At 53.0% G+C, this 16,785-nt stretch overlaps 1 protein-coding gene across 2 annotated transcripts in view; it reads right to left on the bottom strand.

The window, feature by feature from the left end:
• TEX264 (testis expressed 264, ER-phagy receptor) overlaps nt 1-9,135 on the bottom strand; it is a 40,747-nt gene extending 31,612 nt beyond the window's left edge. Inside the window, exons 1-4 of one of the 2 annotated variants that reach the window (XM_040592599.1) lie at nt 9,070-9,135; nt 8,006-8,072; nt 6,530-6,821; nt 293-514 (exon numbers count right to left, since the gene is read on the bottom strand). In XM_040592599.1, the coding sequence (XP_040448533.1) occupies nt 293-514; nt 6,530-6,808 (501 nt within the window). In that variant the 5' untranslated portion in view covers nt 6,809-6,821; nt 8,006-8,072; nt 9,070-9,135. The remainder of the gene's footprint in view (nt 1-292; nt 515-6,529; nt 6,822-8,005; nt 8,073-9,069) is intronic. The other variant, XM_040592600.1, reaches the window with a different exon arrangement.
• Between the last annotated feature and the right edge of the window lie 7,650 nt (nt 9,136-16,785).

Genomic DNA, 16,785 nt, shown 5'->3' with positions numbered 1-16,785 from the left:
AAACCAGCTTTTATCTCTGCGTTAAGGAGAAAAGCAGTAAGTCATCAGATGAGAACTTGCTTCTTATAAACACAGAACCGCAGAAAAGACACCCCTGCGCCTACGGAGCGAATGGGAGGACATCCCTACTGGGAAACTACCTGTCAGATTGCAAAAGGAGGAGATCTTGATGGCAGTGCCCAAGGGAAGACATCAAGAGGTTACCCGTCAGAGCAGCCCCATCAGCTGTCAGCAAGATATGTCTCTGACAGTCCACTGAACACATGCGACACTTCATGACACACTCGCTTACCTTGATGTAGACGTCAAGGGCTGGGTGGACACGGTTCACTGCTAGATGGATGGACAATGGCGTAGTGAACGGGAAGGTTGCCATGACCACATGGCTGGGAGCAGGGAAGGAGAAGATCTTGAAGCCATACTTCTGGAACCGCTTGATCTGCTCTTCCGATGGCTTTGCATCTCCCTCACTCAAGATTCTGCCTATGGCAAAGCGGCACTTCTCTGGAGACACCTGATCGAGGGGGACAAACAGACGGCATCAAAAGAAGAGAGAGGCTTAAGAACGGCCAAAACCTCAATCTGAAGTGCATGGAGGCAGAAGGTCACCATGAACCAGGGTAAACACAATGGCCCAGCATGTTCGGGCACAGCAAACCAGGTGCCTGCTCCTAACCAGGGCCGATCGTGGCCCACACTGCCCATGCTCCTCCCAGCCCAAGCTCACAGTCCAGTGTGGAACGTACTGCTCCCCTCCTTGGAGGGCAGAGGGACTTGCAGCAGAGAAGAACCAAACCCCACCAGGCTGTTCACCCAAACCTACTCCAGGTAACAGCCACTGCAGAAAGTGTCTCTCCTGGCCCCCCCAACAGAGACCCAACTATCGAGATGTGCTCACTGCTGTCCCCCACTGCAGAACATCCCTGTGACTCAACAGGGGGTGAGGCAGGGCTAAAAAAAAAGATGTGACCACAACCTGCCCAGCTTGCATCCATCCCACACCCAAGGAGGCTGCCCTCAAGGGGCACCTGCCCCAGCAGCCACCTGGACACATGACCCACCAGCAGTAAGCCAGAGAGAAATCCAGAGGCTGTTGGGTCCCTCCTAAGCGGGCACATTCAGCCTGGCACAGTTTTAAGGGTGGGGAAACTGAGGCATGTTAGACTTGCATGCAATCACCAAGCTGTGTGTAGTAACACAAAAAGAAACACATCCCCTTCCATCCTGGACCCAAACAACATGCAGAACATAAAACATTCTTTTTCCAGATTTGGGGATGCCTCCCATTAAGACAGAGGCTGCAGGGCTCCCAGCCCAACAAGGGGGGCTCAAGGCTCTGCTCCTGGAGAGTGATGGTCTACAGGACTCTGGCTATCTCCATGCCAAAGATGACCCAAGGCCACAGCTTTCATTTCCATTTTTTTAAACAAAGTCACACCACTTAAGCTCACATTTAACCATGGCACTAAGCAGGAGTGTGGCAGTGGGCAGGAAAGCCCTCAAACTCCTGATACCACCTAAGGCCACAGCGTGCCCTCCTACTGCTGAGATCCGAGCCCAGCTCCCTCCCTGAACCCCAGCCTTTGCCTCCAGCAGCTCTGCTGTCCTTTCCACCCCAAAAATAATGCCTGAAGAAGGAGCCAGCAGGCAGAGACAAGACTCCTTCCCCCAGGGCACATTACCCCACACAGCACCCCCTTTCCCTTAAACACCCTTTCATGTTGCATGGCAGGACCATCCCAGAGGGGAAACACAAGCAGATGTGAACAGGAAGGAAGAAAAGACTGTCAGAAGAAGCAGCAGCAGCCATCGGGCTGGGGACAGGCATGCCTGACGGCTCGCTCTTGCCCTCCTGTGCTGCAAGAGGGAGCTGCAGACAGAGCTGTGCCGAGCCTCGCTGCTTTGGGGCAGGGAAGAAGCAGATCCACCCCAAAGATAGCAAGAGGCAGCAGTAAAAGGCACCCAAGGGAAAAGGCCCAGATGAAGCAAGGAGATAAGGGAAATTAAATAAAGTTCCTTTAAACATTCAATTTCCATTTACAACCTGAGCAAAGACAGTTCACCCCTGGCCTCAGAGCAACTGACAGGACCCAAGCTGCTGGAGCAGGCAGCACCACTCGGGCCAGCTGTGTTTGCTTCCTCCCTTCCAACTTTCCTTTTCCACAGTGTGCAACCTTGCAGGCACTTTCTCAAGGGCAGCAGCAAGGCAGATTTTGCCTGGCAAAGCCCATCGCAAGGAAAGGAAAGAAATACTCCAGTTAAAACCAGCCTTTCCCTAACAAATTTGTCCTTTTGGGTGGGCAGGTGCTGATCAAAGCTTCTGGCTCCCCAAAGTGCCCTGACAGAGAAGTTTTGGAAATTACTGCTTAACCTATTCAGCAGCTTTGCTGATGGGAGCAAATCTCATTCCTGCATTCAGAGAATGTTTTGGCCTCATCCATCCAACGCTTGGGCACAGGCTGGTTGCTGAGCATGTGAACATGTGGACTGCAGGCAAAAGCCCCTAGCATGGGCCAACAGCTAAATGTGAGCAGAAGCACTTGGTTGGAGCTGAGCACAAACCCACCCGCCACATGCAGGCATTGCTGCGGAGTTATTTTTGCTCCTGCCAGAGGTGGAAGAAGGAGGGAGAAGTCCTCTGGGCTGCTAAATATTAAATAAAAAGAAAAAAAAAAAGGTGTGAATTAATATTAATCTTGTCCATTAAAACACATAAAACATTGCTGGCAGGGGTTCGGCAGCACTCAGGGAGCATCCTTGTGTGAATGTCAGAGAGCCAGGAGCTTGCAGGGAGCCCCAGGGATGTCGGTGACAGCAGCTGCCCTGAGGCCTGGCATGACCCCGAGGCAGCCCACAAGCTGCAGGCCATGGGGCTCCCCCTGGCCCCACTCCCAGCCACAGCCAGCACACAGCCACTGCTCTCCAGCTCTAGCATCGCCATCCTCTCTGCTGCTTCCTTTGCCCACAAGTCCACCAGCACAGCAAACACTGCTTGGACACCTGCTGGTCATCAACCTCTTCCTGCCACAGTGCCAGAGGCACCAAACCCCCAGGAGCCAGCAGCCAAGAGCCAGGCTCGAGGTGGCTGTCTGGCCAGAGCCCGACAGCACTCAGCCAGGGATGCTGACAGACACAATGGGCAGCAAGCATGTTTTGCTGCCTGATGACAAAAGGTCTATTTTTGGTGACAAGTCAACATCCGCAGTGGGTGGCCAGCTCTGGGTGGACCAACCTTTACCAGAGGGTGATTCACCGAGGAGAGCACTGAGAATGAGGAGGTCATCTCTTCCTCCCAGGGGAAAGGCAGCCTGGGGGGCCAACCCCACCCCGCTGGACCCCCAGGAACAAGATCATCATGTCCCATGCCATCATGGCTACAGTGGGTATGAGCACACAGGGACACACCACAGGACACCCGAGTGCTCAACACCTGAGCCAGCACCTCAGGCATGTGCACTGCAGCCCCCATCCAAGTGACCCACCCAAAACCAGCCCCTTCCTGCCCAAGGACATCCTCATACTCAGCACCCTGCCTGGCCTGCGCTGCCCATCAGTGAGATGCAGATGTCTGTGGGAACCAATTTAAGAGCCACAGATCAGCCCATGGAAGATGTCACTGGCACCCTGGCTGCTCCAGCAGACCCAGGTCTGATGTGTGCTCATGATGTCAGGTGAGAGGAGGCTCTTGCCCCGTGCACAGCTGCAGGCACCAGAACTATGTCCTGCACAGCCCCGCTGTGGCCCAGACACCATAGTACCTACAGAGGCAGCAGGCTCGCGCTGATGTCACCTGCCCAATGCCATGAGCAAAGGCAGCTCTTCTGGAGAAGGGCAAGGGCTGCAGGGCTGCCTGCCAAGCCTTTGAGGGCAGGTTAGGCTCCCGTCGCAAGAGCCAGCAGCATGGCCACCAGAGCTTGAGATGCCTGGTCGCAGAGATGCATTATACGCTTTGCTGGTCCCCCAGAGCTTCCAGCAACCTCCAGGCTCACTCCACATGTGTGGCACCCAGAGCCTTTGTTGTGTCATCCTGAGCACCACCTGTCCAGCAGGCTTCAAGAGGAAGGCAATTCCCCTGCCCAGCATCATCACTAGTCTCCCAGCCTGACCCATGGACTTCGGTCCATGTACCCTCTAAAACATCTAGAGACCCACACAAACTCACTACCGTCCTTCGCAAAAGTTGCACCGTGGACTGTAGCTCCCCACAGTATCCTGCCCTGTGCAAGGAGCTCCTCTCAGCTTGCACACCAGCTGAAGGCACTCACAACCCATGCCAGATCAGTGGCCAGTCCACGAGCAAGCAAATACAGAACCCTCAGTGGGTGGGAAAGAAGGCCTTCAGATCTAGTAGCATGCTCCAGTACAGACTGGGCACTGGCTGGGCCACCAGGCAGAGGTCCTGGTGTGCCCTGACCAAAGCAGGCCAAGTGCTTTCTCCACTGGCTGACCCCTGAATCCAGAGAAACCTCCAGTCATTGACACCATGATGGGCCTCTTTGGCTACCAGATGCCATTCAGCCATGCTGGCAGAGAACATCTTCCCCTCCTGAGACCCCCCAGCTACAAAAGTAGAAACAGCTGGCTTTCAAAACCTTGGGCGGCTACCAGAGACAAGTTCTGCAGCCCCACTGCCTGCTCCAACCACAGGGTGAGTAAAGATGCAGGAAGAAAAAAAAAAAAAAAAAAAAAAAAAAAAAAAGATGAGACAGGGCTAGAAATAGGAGGAAGCTTCATCCTGCACAGACGGCCCAACTTTCCAGGGTCATGCAAGAGCCATTCCCTCCCATCCTCACCTGGTGCTGCCAGGGAAAGCATTCCCTGTGCCAGATGTGGCAGGAGTCACCACAAATATCTTTATCAGTATCTGTGGGCCTCAGCAGTACAAGCTTTCATTAGCCCACACTTCGGCAAACAGAGGGGGAAGGCACAGTGCCCAAGCACAAGGTCTGCAGGGCAACCACAGGCATGTCTGCATCATGTCCCTGGAGCAGGGCAGCACCAGGCACGGATGTTGAGCCCTTCCAACAACATCAACTGCCCCACTCCACTCCCAGAGATGTGGGGGAAGAAGCAGCAGCACCAGGGTTCTCAGCTCCAGACAAGGCCCCTGACACAAAGACAAGGCCACATATTAGTGCTGGGGAAATTGGCCACTCTGAGCACGTCGGCCCTAGCGCCCCAGGCACTCCCCAAGGCTCCCATCCCTCACCTGCTCCAAACATGACATTTCTTGCGCACAGAAGTGTCCAAGCACATCTAGTTGCACCTTGCCTCTGCCCAGGTCATCCTTGGGGTTGGGGGCAAGTTCCCCTCACCATCCTCCTTTCCAGGCCAGGAAGAGACACTGCAGAGTGTCTCTTTTCTGCCTCCCACGATCCAGAAGCAAAAACTGGGTAAGTCAGCTCGTCACAGGATACAAAGACACAAGGTGGCTGAGCACACCAGGCTCCACCAAGCACAGTCAAGCTCAGTGCTTTCTTGCCTCTGGTATCTTCCTGTCACAGTCCACTCGGAATCATGTTTTCATGGACAAGATCCCTCTAAGCAGGTCCAACCTTTGGGAGCACCTTCTTGCAAGCAATGAAATAGGGTTCCTAAAACATGACAGGCACCAGGCAAGAAGCAGAAGCACAGGCAAAAGCACTGGGCAAGAACTATCAGCTCATGTGTTGTGCCCCACACCAGCCCACAGCACACACGCACAGCTGCTGGCCACTCTGCCATCCCTGCCCCCCCCAGCATTCCTCCACGGTCACACTAGCTACTGCAGAATTACTGGGGAGCCAAGCTGTCTGCCACAGACAAATGCCCACATGCTGTTATTTGGAGACCCCAGTGCCACCTAGCATCAGCTGCCAGACTCTTCACCCCCCAGCAAGCTCTGATGCATTTTTGTTTGCTCCTTGTCCTGGACCGTACCCACTAGAGTAGCTAGCTCAGCCACCAGGCAGTACACTTTCTGCTCACCTCTCAGCTGAAGAGCATCATGGAGTAACTATTTCATCAGACAGGAGCCCTTAGTACACATCACCTGAGGTTTCAGTAGGAACTCTCAGGGGATGAAAGGGAAGCTCAGAAACACATGAGAGCACTAGAAACAAGAGAAGGAGTATGGGTGAGGACAGAGCAAGCTGAGCAGACCATCTGCTTTCAACCACATTGCTGCAAGCCCAGAAAGAGCCCCCTGCAGCCAGGGGATCTGCCAAGGAATGCTTCACCTCGGGGTCATGAAAATTGGCCTCTGCTCCATAACCAGATCCATTATCCTGCTGATAACTTGTTCAGCAGGAGCTATCAGAAGATAGCAAACTTCCCTCACCCAATGTTTTCTAATTAGGGTTATCCAAGAAACTATCTGCTTTCAGGTGCCCTTCCCCACAGAGCATCCTCTGCAGATCTGCTGGGAGACCCTGTGAATCCCAGTGCTCATCTACGGAGCATAAGCTGCAAGTGCCTGAACCACAGTCAAAGAGCACCCTGAGCCAGAAACCTGGGTGCTGACCATGAGAGCTTGCTGGCCCCATCTTACCGTGTGAGGGTTGTCGTAGTAAACACCGATGGAGCAGAGCTTCGACGAGATGCTGCAGCCATCTGTGAAGAGCTGCCCGGATTCACCATATGGGCCTACCCTGAACTTGTAGGCCAGCGTGATGTTGCCAACAGGTGGGGAGCCAGCACTCACAACAACCTCCGTGAAGAGCCCCGAGTAGACAACAAAACCAAAGATGGTCAGCAGCAGCAGCGCAACCACCACCGCAATCAGCCCGAGGAGCATCCAGTCGGATGTGATGGACACTTGGTGCTCCATGCTTCCTGATGCACTAGCAGCAAGAGGAGAGAAGAAAAAGGAGGGGAGTTACACTAGCACTCAGACAAGCAATCGCTCTCAAAGCTATTTATTTGCAGCGGAACACATCCACTTCCAATTCCACTTACGTGTGAAGCTTAAAGACAGTGGAACCCCCCCAGAAACCTCCTGTATATTAGTCCCGTGTTGCATCAGCCTGTTTCAATTGGTCACCAGGTACAAATTATACTGCTTCAGTGCCTCCTGGGAATGAGGTGGTTATGGAGAGGTACTTTCACCATCTCCCTAGAACCAGCCACATCATTCACATCCAGACTTGTATCCAGGAAAGACTGAAAACCAGCCGGGAGCCCACATCACCCAACAGATTAACAGATACACAGCTCTGGACTAAGGATCAGGGCACCATAATCAAATAATGTATCATTTATAGATACCAGATCTGACATTGTGACCAGGACAGGCCCTTTATCAAAAAGTCTAGAAGCCCAGGCCTTAAACGACCCAAATGAGGACCATGCCAGTTCAGAGCTGAGCCCTGCATTCAGATCCAAGCACCCAGAGAGGCTCAGAAGAAGCTGAAGACCCTGCTAGAAAAAGCATCCCCAACACACTGAGGTGCAATGAATTACCAGTACTCCTTTCAGATGTTTTTTTTCTCTTTTTAACCTAAAAGTTTTTATAACCCCAACCAAATCTTCCTGTTTTGTTTGGCGTCTTTTCTCTCTTGCACTGACTGTGGGACACAGCAGCCTGGTGAACGCCTCCTGCTTGTTTTCACCCACTGAGCATAACTGCTCTGGGGAGTTGCAACCCAAACCATTGCAGAGAGTTGTTTGTGTTTTATTCTCCCTTGAAACACAGCTCTGGTCACAAGGACTGGCTGCAAGGCTCCCCTGGGAATTTCACAAGAGCTGGGTTTGAAACAGAAGGTTGAAGTAAACAATTCACCTTTACCTCCATGTTATAAACACACGTTCTCCAAAAAGAGTTGTTCACAGTGGCTGCTGCTTGCTCAGCTTTATGGCAAGAGAAAAGCCACATCCTAGTAGGAACCGCAGGTGGCTCTGCTCTGCTCGACCCGGGTGAGCTGTGGTACAGCAAAACCAAGCCCTGCAGAGCCGGCACTGCCGGCTGCGCTCTCTGTGCCGTGCCAGCGCCAGGCTGGGCACTGTCTCACACCATGGCCCTGCTCACCTGAAAAACCAGCTCAGCCCAGAAACGGTTCAAGACATCTGATGCACAGGGGTGTGGGATCGGTGCGCTGCAGCAGGAAAAAATAAGTATCATTGCTTCCTTTCAAAATGAAAAAAAAAAAAAAACCACCAAAAAAACCACCAAGGCCAAAAGCAAAACAGTCACAGCAGAGCAGCTGCAAGGCGCCTGCTCCCCAAAGGAAGGGTGTGCTGGGGAGCGCCTTCTCCTGCAGGACCCTGCAGGCCGAGATTTCTTCCCAAAAGTCTGCGGCTGGACACACAGGCACCAAGAAACACGGAATCTAGAAAGGAGCGGCGAGGGAGGACAATGTCCTGCAACCGCCTCCGCTGGCGTGTCCCAGCGCGGGCCGTGCCCCTGCTCCCCGGGCCGCAGCCGGTGCCGCTCCCGGGCAAGCCGGCAGCAGAGCTCTGGCAGCGGCACCCGTTGGCCCAGCCATAGGGTATGCATCCTATACTTCCTATACATCCGTGCCGCCGGCCAGCAGCACCGCGCCCCTACAGCCAGCACAGCTTTATTAGTTCAGATCACGGCTCTGGGGGCTCCCCGTGAGCTGCCAGTCCAACACTCTGCCCCAGAGCCCTGCCGACGGCTGGCCCTGGAGGAGAGGAGGGCATTTTTGGCTGTTTTACCGGTTCCCGGGGCTCATTCCCCACCGGCGGCAGGCACGGGCTGTTCCCCACGGCGGTGGGAGCCGGCCCTGCCGTGCCCAAGGCCGTGACCCCCCCGGGTGCCCGTGCCGGGGCGAGGGGGCCGAGCCCGGCGGCCCCACCAAGCGCCCGCGGCGGGCGGCCCCCGGCCCTGGCCGGCCGCAGGCAGCGCTCACACCGGCGCGGGCTGCGACCGCCGCCGCCGCAGCGCTGAGGGACCCGCCGCCGCGCCCGGCCGGCGCCCCCCAGCTGCAAGCAGGCCGCGGCCCGGGGGGCCGGAGCGGAGCGGGGCGTGGGACTGGCCCGCCCGGCCCCGCCGCTCACCCCCCGTCCCGCAGAGACACCCCCAGCCCCGGTGACCGCCGGAGGGCTCCAGCGCCCCGCCGCTCTCCTCACCCGGGGCTCGCCGGTGACGGCCGGCCCGGAGCGATCCCGGCGCCTCGCTCGCCCCGCCCCGGCTCCGACAGGCGGCTGCGCGCGGGGGGAAGTGCGGGGCGCGCGCCCAAGAGGGGCGGGGCCGGCGGGCGGGGCGGGACGCGGGCCCGTGCCACAGACGGGGCGGGGGCGGAGCTTTCGGAGAGGACAGCCCCACCCCCCCCCCCCCCCGCGGCTCACTGTGCCGGCTGGGGCAGCGGGAGCGCCCTGCCGAGGGGAGCGCCCCCTGGCGGACGGGCAGCGGGGCCCACCCGAGCCGAGCCGGGCCTGGCCCTGATGGTGCGGTGGGTCCCGGCCCCTCCTGGGGTCTCCCTGCCGCGCGGCACCCCCAGCCCTGCGCCCCTCAGCTCAGGAGCTCCTCACCGTGCCGCAGGCAGGGCCACGGGGCCAGGGCCGGCAGGCCCCCGTGGCAGGCCCGGCTCTCCCCTCACAGACTGCCGAGATGCTGCTGGCCAGGAACGATGGCGGATGGCGTTGTGTCCTCCAGCTTGCCCAGTCCTGGGGCTGCGGCAGCTTGGCACCTGTCCCAGCTGCACGATCCCCGAGTTTCAGGCTCCGTAACAGCCGGAGCCTCCCATTACTGGGCTCCTGCCCCCACGTGCTGGATGAGCAGGCACCACCGTGCTAGAGGACGCACTGGCCGTGCGTCAGGGCCCACACCACAGGGCCTGGCCGGTCGGGGCGGTGGGCAGGGCTGGCCACCTCCTCAGCCCCGGTGCCCGTCACACCAAGCCCAGAGGGGGGTTGAGTGGCCGCTGACACGTTCCTGCAGGCCCATCACTGGGGCTGTTGCAGCCCGGCTGCTGCCCGTGTTTGGGCTTTCCTGCTGCCCAGCGGGAAGGGAGACCAGCCAGACAGCTCGGACAGCACTAGCCAACAAGGGGCAGCACCAGGAAAGTTAGAGTTAGGCGTTTGTTTCATTCAAGGGTTCTGGGACATTGGCCAAATATTATCGGTTCATTTGTCCTTCCCTCAGCCTGGGGCAAGCATAGGGCACTACCCGCCAGCAGCCAGGAGGACGGTTGCTTTCTCTTCCATCAGCCTGGCTTTATCAACCACAGGGAAACCATGCTAATGAGTTGCGGAAGACCCACAAAGCTTCAGCCAGCACAGGAGCTGGTCAGGAGCACCATCATCTTGCGTGCCCCTCACCGCCCCAAGCTCTGATGTGCCCCAACAACTTCTGTCACAAGGCAGCTTCACAGCCTGCTGCCACCTCATGATGCCTTTGGGAGCATGCCTCAGCCTGCGGCTCCCCACAGAGCACCAGTGCTCAGCCCTCTGCTGCTTCACAGACAACTCAGGTCCCTGTTTCTTTTCAAGGAACGGGACCAAGTACAGTACCTGAGAGGAGCAAGCAGCCTTCCCCACCTCCTGCTCCTCTGTCAGGAGAGACATGCTGGAAGGGCCCAGACATAATTTCCATCCTCTTTTTCTTCCCACTATATAAAACCAACCCTCACACCTCTTTCATTCCACCAAGCTCTCTCCAGCCTCTTCAACCCTCTTAGCAGGGAAAGTTCACTCTCCACTGGCACACACAACAACCCGCCCACCCAAGCCACCTCAAGATGCAGCAAGAAGCAGCAGCGGAGTCAACTGCCATCTCTCCTGCTGTGGTTTCACATCCATTTCCCATACGTCCCAACTCCCTCTGTCAGGGCTGTTTGCAGAGGGAGTTCCAGGCACTGTTTTTCACCAATGTGAAGCCAAAGAGCTCATTTATGAACAGTCATTTGAAATCCTGTAATACTTGCCTTTCTCCAGCACCTTCATAGTGAGGATCTCAACGTTTTCTGTTAAACGCTAATTAGTTAAACCTCAGAGGCCCTCCTTCTATTTGGCATTACAGCTTTTTTTGCAGCTGGAAGAAAATATTTCAGCTTGGTTACGTGTCTTGCCTGAAGCCATGTAATGAATCACTGGCAGGAAGAGGAACAGAACTCAAAAGCCCTTTAACTGCCAGCTCTGGCCATCAGACACTTCTCTTTCTTCCAGTCTTGGAGTTATTCAACTCAGCACACATTTAATACTTAACACATATGTTTTCCCATTACAACAGCAAATGCTAAAATTCGGATCTAATTTAACAGCATCATTCCTTCACTTTGAAACAGCACATCAAGAAGAGCCGAGGCAGAAGGATGTAAAACATGTGCTCTTTGGTGGGCTCCCCGGTTGTCCTCACCTGCTCCACCACATGGCACCCCACCGCTGGCCTCTGGCAGTGTCAGCCAGGCCCACGCTCCAGAGGGGGTCTGGGGTCCTGGGTGGCTGGTTATGGCAGACACTTGGTTTCAGCAGACTTGTTTGGGCTGTGCTGGGCCCCACACCTCTGATGGGATATGCAGATCAGCCTATTCTCATTTAAATTCTCTCTTAGTTGCAGACAGGAAGAGGTGGGCTGTGAGCAGTAGCAGATGTGGGCAAGCTGGCAACAATTCTCCACCCACCCTAGTCACTCTCTAGAGTGGCACTGGCTTCATCCCAGCAGTAGCAGTCAGCAATGATGCTCAGCAGGTCAGTCACCGCACCCCACTCCCCCAGTGCTCCACATCGTCTCGGCGGAGCATGTGGCACCTGTGCCAGGGCACTCAGCTCAGCCTGTGGCCCAGACCCTGGCTTCCCAGTTCTGCTCTCATCTGCTGGACCCTCCATCTCCTGCTCCCACGACCCAGCAAGATATGCCATTGTCCTTCCTCTCCCAGCTGCCCCGGGTGCCTTCATCTGCTGGAGAAGGTGAGCTGAGCTTCATGAAATTCACTTTGTATGCCCAATAAGCAAATAGATGTGGTAAGGATGCTTATCACCTTGGGAACGTGGCAAAACATAAATAAGTCTGACTAACTCAGCATGGAAATACCCTCCCTAGAGGGGCAGGCAAGAGGCCAGAACAGAGTGTGCAGCTGTGGGGAATTTCCATCAGCATCACACAGATGTGCTGAGCTCTAAAGTCCTTCCTGGCTGCCCGTAACACGGTAGCTTCACATTGCCGTTGATGAACCGGCACTTGGTCCCCTACAGACAAGGGAGACCAGCAGCTGTTGGAATAACTGGAAGGAAGGCAGCACAGGCACGTGGAAAATGCTCACCTGGTAGGCAGGCGGCTGCCTGCAGAGGCAGAGCCAGAGGCCAGGGGCTGTTTCTCAAAGAATCCCAAAGCTACTTTCCTCAGAGCAAGATGCATGACCAAGTAGCACAGTGGTCCCATACATCATGGTGTTCAGTTTGGCCACATCTCAGGACCTGCGTGTCCCCGCTCCAGCTATCCCACTGCTGAAGGATCTCCTCCCACCACCTTGCCACCTGCCCACGCTGCTGGGACCCACTCCAAAACCTTCCCTGTTTTTATCACCTGCCCAATCCACCCCACACTGGGAACTGGAGAAGTTCTCTCCAGAGGAAAGACACTGCGAAGGGCAGGGGCTGCCCCGGCAGAGCTCAGCAGGGCAGCGGGCAGCACTGGGCTCTGCGGTCAGGCATGAAGGGCTGTTTGGGGCTGTTGGGCTCCAGTGAGCAGGACCAGGCTGTGGCTCAGCATTTACACCAGGAAGGTTTCAGCCGCTGGCCTCCTGAAGCACAGGGTTAGTGTCACTGGTGGCGTTAGTCAGGGTGCTGGGTGCAGGATGCAGGAGGTTCTCTGGAAATCATCCCCAAAGGCTACACAGGACAGCACAGCCTTACCCCTCTGTATAATGGCTTCTGCTTCCTTGTCACCCACCAGCGGCAACATAAACTTAATATTTACCACTGTGGAGCTTCTCGTACCAATTGATCAATTTTCTAAAATACTGAAACCACAAAATTTCAACAAAATACTGTTGAAATGAAACTGCTGTTGATGGGCAAACTGTGGTAGAAGACTAGGAAAGGCTCACACCTCCACACGTGCCCCTGCGAGAGCCAGGCATGTGAAAAGCAATCTGTGCGGAGCCTGGCAGCACTTCAGCCCTTCACCTTTCGGTGTCTCCACTAACGCAAAAGAGGAGATACACTGGAGGATAAAGTATGGATCCATTGTTTTGCCTTCAGATTTAAATTCATTTCCCACTGCATTCTTCTGTATTTCTTTCTTGTGACAGGAATTCAAAATTCACAGTGTTGCAGAGTAAAAGAAAATGCATTTATGTCTTTTCAGACAAACTTAAAAGTGTTAAGAAATATGCAAATTAGTCTTATGGTTTACTGTCTATTTAGGCCACAAATTCTGAACAGCAAACTGTTTTCCTCTTGGATCTATTAGCAAAAATGGTCTTGTAATTAAATGCAAAGTTTTTAAGTTATGGAATGGACTTTTCAGGCAGGCATGTTAGCTTCCCTGCCTCCTGCCTTCTGAAACCACAAGGGTCAAGTTCAGAATCTCGTCATGTTCAGGTCCCAGTCCTGAGCCATACAAACCTGGATGGGGTAGGATCCACTCACTAAATCTCCACTGAAGCTGCCAAAGCAAACAGAACGGACTGCAGTGATGGACAAAACACTCAGTAATGCCTGTACAGTGTCTTGAGCAGCAAAGACTTACAGCAGTAAGAGAAGGAGGAATTTCCAGTTTGGAGACGAGTCCTTTCCAGTCTGACACATGGCATCCTAGGATTTCTCAATAAATTTACCATGTGCTACCTTTAAGACAACCAGGCTCCTTGCTCCTGTAAACAGCTTTTCCAAACACTTACTTTGGAGAGGTGGGAGTCACTAGAAGGTTCCAATCCACATTTATTTAGAATTTGTGTGTACCCATCTTTTCATGTGTGTGTGGACTGACTTCAGTCTTTGGTGAGTTTTATTTTTTAATTTTTTAGGGCGAAAACTTTTGGGGGAAACATCTCATTATGGCTTTCATTTTGCTGGGGTAAATAAATTTTTAAAAAGTTGTGTTCTTACAGATCACTCTCTGTTCCCTTTTTCTATGTCTATTTTAGAATAGGACTGCATAGAATTAGACAGATTACTCCAGGTATTTTGCCAGGCCCTTTGTCTTACTCCTGATTTCTGTCATGGGGAATTTTCATGGATACTACAAGCAAACTTTCATGAAGTTATAGAAGAAAAACTTTTGTACGTTGTAGCCTATGAGCTCCTCCTTTTGCTATCAAAGCACTGAACAGCAGTTTAGAATTCTGCACCTCTGATGATCAGCTATTTAGATCAGCAAGATACTAAGGTGGGGTTTATTTAACAAATTGTGTTGGAGCTTTCATCTTTTCCTTTCAGATGTCACATCACCGCTGGTAGCTCCTGTGAATGACAAGCAGTCATTCAGACTCGCCTCCCCAAGGCCAGCAATCGCATTTGTACATCGCTTTGGTTTTCTGTGAATAAAAGATCACTTACAAGTCTGAAGGGATGCATTATTCATCTTTGAACTCCCCTGAAAATAATTTTAAACCATTTATAGCTCCAGTTGTTTGGAACTAGGGTGTACAACTTTGACTCATGACCAAACAGGTCTGGCCAAATTCCTCTCATGATGCCGGGCACGGGCCAGTGCTCAGGCGGGATCTCTTCTCTGCACCCTTGTTCTATTCTCCTCAACCAGTAGTGATGCTTCTCACTGGTGTTTGTGTTCCATCCAGAGGGGAGTATCTCTGCCTGCGCTGTGAATATCGGTACCTCCTACTGCAGTGTATCACATGCACATGAAGAACCAGGAACATCCAAATCTTTTCCTGGGGGAAAGTATTTTCTAGGGACATTTGCATTGAGATACTGTCTCAATTTCTCCTCCTGTGGCATGCCTTCAACTTTCATTGTCTTAGCGGCAATTGTGTACTTCCTTCTTCATCCCGAGGATGATCTTGTATTGTCTTTGGGCTACAGAAGAATACACATCTATAAACCACGCTTTTCTGTCTCATTTTTTTTCCAACCTCCTCTCTCGTACGTGAAGTCTAGATTAAGTTTAGATTTTTTTCTTGTCAAAAACATGAGACAGTTTACCCAGAGTATTCTTCTGTTTTCCATCCAGGCAGAAACAAGAAGGAAAGCATGAACACGCCATGCTCTGTGTCTCTGGATTTGCAAACGATGCTTGCAAAAAGTGCTGGGTTTGATGTGGTCTCATCAACAAGCTCATTTTCTACAGCAAGTGACACTTTAGACTGTCATCCAGCATTTTTAATGAGGGATCCCTTAACAGGCTTCAGGGATTTCAACAGGATTTTAAGAGCCTTACACAACTGCACGCTGGTAACCAGAGAGGAGTTGACGTTCCACAAAGCAAAGCAGCTCAGTGGTAATGATACCAACAGAGCTTTCATGCCAATGGTTCTCCTGTAGTTTTATAAGAGTGACTGCAGAAGCAACAACAAACATGAACATTTGTCCCAACCTTGATTGCTAGCTTCAAAACCAGAAAGCTAATTTGTTATAGCCATGTTGTGCTCCTGTTTTTAATGCACATGTGTAACTAGCACTTTTAAAACCCCCTCTGGCAGCTGTGTAAAGAATCACACTACAATGACAACTCCAAATTTAAAGTTGAAAGATATTTTTGTTTTGAGATTTTCATCTCCTTCCTGGCAAAAAACTGTCTTGAAAAAATACTTCACAAGCCTCTTCCAAATAAAGCACAACTGTGGGGAGCTGCTGTAAATCTGAGGAGGTGGAGATCTTCCAAAAAGGACTTTCAGAAGCCCTGATTGTTTATACTCATATTTCCCTCACTTTTCCTACTACCTCATGTTGTAGTGGACACACCATTCATAATAAAAGCTATTAAACACAGATGATTTCTGACATTATTCCAGCTCAGCATGTCACTCCTTCCCTCCTACAAGCATCTCTGCCTAGGGGTGCACTGCCACCCACCAGGAGTGCATTTCCCCAAGATTACTGACTTGCAGAGGTGGTGGAAATGTTTCCCGCTGTACCGAAACTTCCAAGTTTTAAGCCCTGGCTGGTTCTCTCAGTTTACAACCAGGTCAGGTGAGGTCACCTGCAAGCAGAGTGGGGTGCAGCACTCCCACTGCACCGATGGCTTCAGTTCAAACCGGACTGCATCTAAGCCCACCACTGCAGCTTTGCTAGACAAGCATGTTTATGAGTGCCCCCATAGAAGAGCTTGCTTCAGCTGATCTGATTTCTTCAGGAGGCCTGAACTGTCTCCTGTGGCTGCTCCTCTCCTTCCCTTGACTAGACAGCTTGAACTGCTAATGCTGACATAGGCTTAACTTCACAGCAACAGAGCACAGAAGCGCGAATCCCATCCACTGTGACACCAAGTATGACATAGTGAGAAGAGAAACCATTTAAAGGGAGATCCAGGAATATTTTTAATCCTATAGTTTATTCAGCTATAATGCCAAATATGATCTGCATCTGAATTTTCAGTGCACAGTCCTACCACCAGCACGGGGGAGAAGACAGTAGAGAGTGTCACAACTAAGCATTGCAGTGTTCTTGTCTTTTTATTGCTGCTGTGGAAAAGAGGATAATGTGTGAGAAACCCTTGCACTGAACCAGAACAGCAATGGCCAGTAGAAATTGCATTGCCCTCCTCTGCATAATACAGCTTCACCTTCCTTCCCTCCTTGGCTCGGTCAGGGTCAGTGCCTTCATTTCCAAGTGGGTAAAAACAGATGCACACAGTTTCTCTGGCTTAAGCAACAGCCATCTGATGGGGAGCCTGAGCCCCTCCACATGCAGCTGATGTGGGTCCCAACTCTGCATTACCAGTGG

The sequence above is a fragment of the Falco naumanni genome, chromosome 4 (genome assembly GCF_017639655.2).
Source record: "Falco naumanni isolate bFalNau1 chromosome 4, bFalNau1.pat, whole genome shotgun sequence".
NCBI classification, from domain to species: Eukaryota; Metazoa; Chordata; class Aves; order Falconiformes; family Falconidae; genus Falco; species Falco naumanni.
Note: the sequence above shows the minus strand (reverse complement) of the source record. Positions and strands in the feature narration are given on the sequence as shown.